Raw genomic sequence first — 8,280 nt, 5'->3', positions numbered from 1 at the left:
AATATTGTATATACTTGGTTAACATGAATAATAAATATAATGAAGCTATGTTGAAAATCACATATCAAAGCAATTTATTCCAACTTAAATCAAGCTAAAAAAAACTTTTATATGTCATCACAAGTCTACATAAATAATTTGAATAAATCTAGTTCTCAAAAAATTAATAAATAAGTAGAAAAAGTCAACTATACAATATTATCTAAATAACTTTTGTAAAAACACTCATTTTTTTTGGGATGCATTATCAAAATCAAATTTTAAATAAATAAACAAATGAATTAGACTAATATTATGTAATATAACAAAAAACTTTACATAAAAATACACCTTAAAAGTAAATTCTCACACAATAATTATTGTATTAGAGTTCAAAATTTAAAAAATAAACTAATTTATCAATCCTATAAATAAAAAATATGTAATGCAATGAATTAAAAATTTATCTATTAACAAGCATATAAGTAAAAATAAATCAATATTTAAAATGTATTTTATATTAAATTCTCTAAGTTTAAATAATATTTAAATAAAAATAATAATTAATTAAAATTACTGCTTACAAAATTTACTGAATATACTTTAAAAAATATCACTCTATATAAAACTCACCTTTAAACATGGTGGCAAAAGTGCTTTTAAATCATTGCTTTTGATAACACTAAATAACTGGTTTACCAATTCTTCTTTATTATTAATATAATGACCAATAGAATAAAGTTCCTTATTTAGATCCATTTCATCATCATCTTTGTCACATTTCTGAAAATTAATTTCATAAACAACTTATAATATCATATACAAATTTTAACTGAAAAGTTCTAAGTGTCAGGAGAGATAAAATCACTTTTAATCAATTTTGAAACAGCATTGTTCATCTGACAGAGAATGTACGATTTGCAAATTGAATACAGATGGGAGCCAATAATTAATTCAACATAAAGCTCATTACTACAATATCTCTATTGATATCTATTGTCTCTTTTCATTGAGAATCAAATTAAATATAACACTAAATTTTAATGTTTTATATGAATTTTTTTATTTATAAATATTAAAAAACAATGTTAAATCAATTTTAAAATACTATATAAAATAATGAAAAAATAAAACAAATTTCATTCAATATTTAAGATAACATAAATTGTATGAAAAATTATTTAAGACTTTTATAAATGTTTAATTTGATAGAAATATTAAAATAGTACAGTTAGCAAAAAGTAAATGATAAAAAAAATAAACAATTATTTTTTAATGTCTTCTTACATCTTACAATTTATTTCAAACAATGTTTTATAAGTTTTGAATCATTCAAGATGTGAAATATATCTTTATCCTGATTTAAGTATTAATAATTTTTTGGAATTTGTCTTAATTTTGATGGCAACCTTTACTAGAAGACAATAAAATGATGTGACAGTATTATGAAAAGCTGAAAAGATGTCTTATCAGGAAACATCTTTTAAATCTCATGGGAAGGGGGAGAAAATATAAGGATAAGGAGGGTCTATTCTACATCTACGAGATAACTTTCTCCAACATCTACAACTAACAAGATTTCTGAAGACAGCTTAAATTAAATTACATTCTTTCTAGAACACTATTGACTCCAAAGTGGATCAAGTATTATTTGTGGCTTCATTGAATCCAAATACAATTAGGGTTAAAAATATTCACTTCTAGTATAATCTTAAGAAGTCATCTTAAACAAGTAAATTATTTCAAAGTTAATTAGGTAATGGTGCCAATGAAAAAACTGAAGAGAATAAGATTTCAAAAAATGTTTATGCAAAACAGATATACACTAAGGAAAAACTGCATATAAAATATATACATTTTAAATAATTATAAAAACTTATAATACATAAAAATTCTAAATATTAAAAGTTTTAGTATGCATTATTTTAATTTTAAAACATCATCATCATCATGTTTGAAAGATAAATAAAAATAATTTGCTTGATTACTACTTATTGCTAATAAGAATAAATTATTTTGAATTGCATATTTGTTAATAAACTAATACTTTTTCATGATAACTATATATTTTCAATTTAACTATAAGCTTATAAACATGTTTCAGAAAGTTTGTAATAGAAAAGCATTACATCTTAATACATCACCATAGATTACAGTATTACATTACAGACAACAATACATTAAATTAATAAGTATTTTCATTATAAGATTAATAATTAAAGTTTAAAAAAGTATGTTTCTTACTAAATGTTCATCAACAGATGTTTTCTGTGAATGTTTAGTATTTTCTTTATCTTTGGCATTTTTCTTTTCTTTGCTGGCAATCTTAGATACACCAGTAGAGGCTTTGGACTCTTTCATTATCTGTAAAATAAAATACATAATATCATATTTTGGTGGTCAACAATGCAATTTTTATCTTAGCATTTTGTAAGAAGTCTCAAAAATTGAGAATACATCACAGTGTCAAGAGAATAAAGAGAATTTCAAAATTTCTATCTCATGTACTGATCAAATTATAAAGTTTGTAATTTAGAAATGGATTCTATCAAGTTATTAATTTTTATTTGATAAAGTATGAAAAAACAATAAAATCTCATAAAATGAAAGTAGTAAATTTGATGATTAAATATATAGTAGAAAGAAAAGATAACAAATCTAAACTAAGAGTCATATTTGAGAGAGATTTTTAATACAACTAGTCTACTGCAAAGTTGAACTGCATTGCATATCACTTCATCACTTACTCTTCTTCACGCTATCTAGAACAAGTTTTATGACCCATTACAAGAATCTTGCATTAAAGTAGAAACCTCCATTACTGTGATTGAATAATAAGTTATATTTAATTAATCACATTGAAAAGAAAAGTTATCACATCCTGCAGAACATGCAACTCCCTTAATGACACCATCAAAATATTGACAGTTGCTTCATTTTTACTATATATTACAATTTCAATCTTTGATATAAAATTAAAGTACACACAAAAAAAATTTAATTATGTTAACATAACTTATTTATTTATTTATCACACATAAATTTGGCTAATATAAACATATTTTAACAGAAAATTAGAGGTAATTCAAATTTCAATTGCAATTAAATACATCAGTAATATTTACACATGCTTTTATTTAAACCAGTGATGGAATATTTTTACCGAAAACGTTAGAGAACTAGCCAAAAGTAGACTGCATTTTAAAGGTATAGTGGAATGTAGTAATTAATTAATGCAGTTAGAGATTTAATAATTAAAACAGTATAAACCTTGGAATTTTCTCTGAAAAGAGAAAAAAGGAGAACCTCTGCGGTCAATGACCGAGACACTCTCCTCGAATAAGAAAAAAAGGGGAATGTTAAAATATCAATAAACGAAATCTCCTCCATTTGTTTAAAGGTAATTCTGTAGACGTTAATATCAACAAGACTGGAATAAGAGATGTTTCTTATCACCTCTTTGGTTGCATGTAACACGTGGTTACGGAAATAAATCGCCTCGTTCGTAGTCAAACGCAATGTTTGATATAAACAATATCTAGATAGTTGACCAGGTTAAAGAAATTATTGTCAGCTGAATGTTAATTTATGGATGAGAGCNATCTAGATAGTTGACCAGGTTAAAGAAATTATTGTCAGCTGAATGTTAATTTATGGATGAGATCCGTCAAACCTATAGAAATTTATATTATAAAATCATATCTTCTAGACACCAATAGCAATAAATTAAACAAACTTCTCTGAGTCAGTTGTCCATACTAGCTAGATCCAAACATTAACACACTAACAGGTGTGCGTATAAATCATCAATAATATCATAGTTCTCACCCCCTCAAATTTGGCATGAAGAGGGCTCCCGGCCAGTTATCTGTGTGGCCTCCAAGATATCAAGAAGCAACGGATTAACTGCTTTCAACACTGACCACCGGCAACGGACATATAAGCAAAGGCTCGACTATCTACAACTTAGTAAGTAGAACTCTCTCCCTTCTCTCAGGTGGACTAGGACTAATTAATAAAATAAATAGTAATAAGGATCAGAGAATATCCTCTGTCGGAAATATGCGAGTTGTAAGCCAGCTAACTGCCTATTATAACTTCGGTTAGAAATTAGTAGTATTATTAATTATTTGTAATCTTTTTATATAGCATTTGTTAATTAAATTATATATATATTTAATTAACAAATGCTAACATGTGTGTTTACTCGTACTCGGTCAAACACCTTATCGACTTATCCGCGACCTCCCACTCGATTTTCGTCCTCCTAAATTGCCATCCACTGACCCTGTGAGCGGGACTCACCTTCCTGTTGTTGGAAAACGGTTTAAGCTTAGATGCTTAAACCCCGATTCTCACAAAGCCAAAAACTCCTAAAATAAGTATGTTGTCATTTTGTGCTAAAGAAAATGGAAAATATGCTACTAAGTGCAACAGTTGTTTGAAATTTGTTTGTAAAGTTCATAGTACTGCAAAAATACTATGTGATAACTGTCAAGACTGAACTACATAATTCGTTAAAATGTTCCTGAGTCTTAAAAGTAGAAGTGATTATATTATCTGTGGTTTTTTAACAAATGATAGTTAGAGGCCATAACAGTTACTATTTTGAAAGACTAGTTTCTTGAGAATAAGAAAAAAAAATATTTTTGTTAAAACCTTACAATAGGGTAGATTTTTGTATTGTTAAAAAAAACAAACACCAAAAGTTGTAACAATTTTGTGATATCTTGTAATAATTAAGTAAAAAAAATTATATGAATATATAAGAGTTGATTATACTAAACAAGAGTTCCATTTAGCATTTATGCACTTTCAAACTGTCACGTTGTTCAAAATTGCTCTCTAGAGGCAAATTTTGCTTGGGGGCTGCACAGCCCCCACAAAACCAGTTATGATTGTAAGATTTATAAAACCAGTTAAGGGCTAACAGTTATTTTATTTTGTCGTTTATAAATTTTTACCAGATTGACCTAAACAATACGATTTTATTTATCTGATGATATTCTCTCATTCCAAAATTTTTTGACATTTAAAAGTACAATGAAAATGATTGAAAATTGGTTTTGAGATTGAAATACTGAATTTGTTAATTTCAGCATTTTCCCAGTAACAACTTATTACTATAAATTTAGAAATTAGAAGATAATTTTCCATTAAGTGATAATTTTTCTTACAGAAATAGTGTAGCAAATAATTCAAGACAGCAATATACTTTCTGTTGTCATATTGCACAAAATGTAGCTGAAAAGTTCACTAGATACAACTGGCAAAGATATTGCTAAAAATATTTATTTATTTACTTATATTACTAAACATTTACAGAATCAAGAATATTATATCTACTTTTTAACCTGTCCTGTGTTATTCCCGACATATCTCAGGTTGCGACCTACTGACCTGGCGTGGTGGACCCGAGACTTCTTGTTTCTGCTTAGGAATGTTTTTTTAACATTAGATGTCACTATATGTATGGAATTCTGAAATTAGTGACTCTCATCAAAAGAATCATTATGCTATGTAGTTTTGCACAGCACGATATTAAAACAATAGGAGTTATTGTTCAGAAGAAATAAGAAAGGAAAGTAAACCGTTAGTTAGACTCTGCTTCAACATGGCAAAGGCTGGGAGAAATAGCACTCTGAATAAGTCAGAAATGATTGAATGTTTGTTTAATTTAAGTTCAGATGAGTCTGAATTATCAGACAGTAATGACGAGTATATACAAAATGAAAATGTAAGTGATGGTAGTAATGATATTGATCAAGAAATACCAACTACAAGTGGGTGCAGAGGCCAATCATGCGGACCTGTTCGTGGAAATAATAGTGTGAAACATCTGCATTTTAGTAGTGATGATGGTTGGATCCATACGAACTTTACAAGCCCTCAAGTCAACAGTTTCACAGGACAAGCAGGAATTTAGTGTAATTTACAGAGTGATGCTACACCATTCAACTGTTTTAGTGTATTTTTGATGATGAACTTGTAGACAAGATCATTGAAGAAATGAACAGGTATGGTGATAGTTTGATGAAATGTGATGATTTATGGGAAAATAGTTGTATAAAAAAACTGGAAACTGACAACAAATCCAGAAATTAGAGAATTCATAGGACTTATTATGGTCACAAGTATCATTAACCTATTCGATGTTGAAATTTTTATTTGTTGCCTGTGACGCCATGTTGAATTTTCGTCGATATTAATTAAGCCTAAAAAATTTTTTTAAAAAATAATAATTGTGTTTACTGTATCATTAAAAATTATTTTTTTATGTTTCACAAACAAAATAAATATATTGAATAATATAGAAAAAAAATTATATTTTAAAAGTTTGTTTTAATATAAAAATTGATGCATAGCGACATCTAGTATCAAAAACGTTTCGATTTAAACACAAAAATATTCAGGATCGCCCATGCAGGTCAATGAGGTCAACACGAATATTTTCGGGAACAACGTAGGACAGGTTAGAAAAACTGTGCCTAGGTATGTACATTACTTTACAAATGAAGATGTTTTTCTACACCATTTTTTTCAAGTGCAATGTTGAGCAACTGCTTTCTGCTTTTATTGTCATGTTTGCATTTTACAGACTATAATCAAGCCTTGGATGGTGATGATAAACTGCATAAATTGCACAGTGTTAGTGATAATTTTTGCCATAGGTTCAAATATGCTTACATCCCAGATGAAAATGTGTGTAGATGAAAGTCTTATGTTATGGAAAGACAAGCTGGGATTTTGACAGTATATACCTAGCAAGTGTGCTTATTTTGGCATAAAAAGCTTTGAAATTTGTGAATCACATACAGAATATGTTTGGGACTTTTTAGTTTACGCGGGAGATACGACAGAATATGGAAATTTTGAAGGTGGGCAAGGTGAGAAAGTTGTGCTTACCTTATTAGAAGTGTTGGTAAGAATTACAAGTTTTTTTAGACAGGTTTTTCACCTCACCAACATTAGTCACGCTTCTGGATAAACAAACATATGTATGTGGAACTGTAAACAAAAATTAAATTGGAATGTCATGCAATTTTCCTGTAAATTGAAGGAAGGTGAATTTATGACCTGTCAGAAAGATGGTTTGTCTGTGTTTTGTTGGAGAGATGAGGGATGTGACAATTCTAAGTACGATGAATAACAACGAATTCTCATATTCTGGTAAACGTAATAGATCAGGAGATATAATAATGAAGCCAAATTGTGTTTTAGAATATAATTGAAATATGGGGGAATTGATCTGTGTGATTGAGTGATACGCAATTATCTGTGCATGAGAAAAATGGTGAAATGGTACAAAAAGTGTTTTTTCATGTGCTGGATATTGCATTATATAATGCTTGTGCTTTGTATTGCCAACATACAAAAAAAATAGATATCATTTCTTGATTTTCATATGTCTGTTATTAGAGAAGTGATGGAAAAGTTTCACACAATCAGACATGTAACCTGCTGTGGTCAACCGTCACACAAAAACCATTATGTTTATCCAAATGTCATTTTCCCAGCCACATACCAGCAACAGAAAAGAAAAAACATCCAACCAGAGTTTGTAAAGTCTGTTCAGCAGTCAAAAAGTGAGTGGAATCATGTTACCAGTGTGAACAATGTTCCATTCCACTAACTTTTTATCATTAAATGACTTTTTTACATTTTAGATTATTAATGTTTAATTCTGTAGTAACATATATTTTTTTAATGAAAATTAATGATTCAAATATGATTTCTGTTTGATTTGTTTATGCTTTTGACTTCCTATTTAAGTCTAATATGGCTATTTGATTATAAATAAACCACTAACGCACACCGGAACAATATAAAAATAACTTATCTCCAAACCTATAACCGATGTGAAAGAATTTCAATCGCAAACGTTTTCGGACACCACTGTATCCTTCTTCAGGCAATGTTCTATTCGTAACNTATGACACGCTAAAACAAATTTATTCGAAAATTACGTAATTCTATCGTACGAATAAAAGATCGTTACGTGGATACTGAGATTTCGGTTTGAAAAAGCACGTGATGCCCAACGGAACTCGAAATAAGAACATTTTTGAAAGGCGTTCCAAAGACAACGGGCAGTAACGATGTGTTACGAATAGAACATTGCCTGAAGAAGGATACAGTGGTGTCCGAAAACGTTTGCGATTGAAATTCTTTCACATCGGTTATAGGTTTGGAGATAGGCTATTTGATTATTATTTTTTCTGTTTTATAATAATTAAAAATCAATTTTAAACTACTTTTATATATTAATCAACAATGATGTATTATTTTCAACACAGTTTT

The 8,280-nt window shown here is 28.4% G+C and overlaps 1 protein-coding gene across 1 annotated transcript; it reads right to left on the bottom strand.

Moving 5' to 3' along the window:
• Positions 1 to 597: 597 nt before the first annotated feature.
• Positions 598 to 2,369, bottom strand: LOC111641307. The gene is made up of 2 exons (XM_023387457.1): positions 2,224 to 2,369; positions 598 to 762 (listed from the first exon to the last, which is right to left on the bottom strand). The coding sequence occupies exons 1-2, from the start codon at positions 2,359 to 2,361 to the stop codon at positions 598 to 600; spliced, it is 303 nt and encodes a 100-aa protein (XP_023243225.1). The 5' UTR covers positions 2,362 to 2,369.
• Between the last annotated feature and the right edge of the window lie 5,911 nt (positions 2,370 to 8,280).

Source organism: Centruroides sculpturatus, unplaced genomic scaffold (assembly GCF_000671375.1).
Source record: "Centruroides sculpturatus isolate CEXI.00-Female unplaced genomic scaffold, Cexi_2.0 scaffold1344, whole genome shotgun sequence".
NCBI lineage: Eukaryota > Metazoa > Arthropoda > Arachnida > Scorpiones > Buthidae > Centruroides > Centruroides sculpturatus.
Note: the sequence above shows the minus strand (reverse complement) of the source record. Positions and strands in the feature narration are given on the sequence as shown.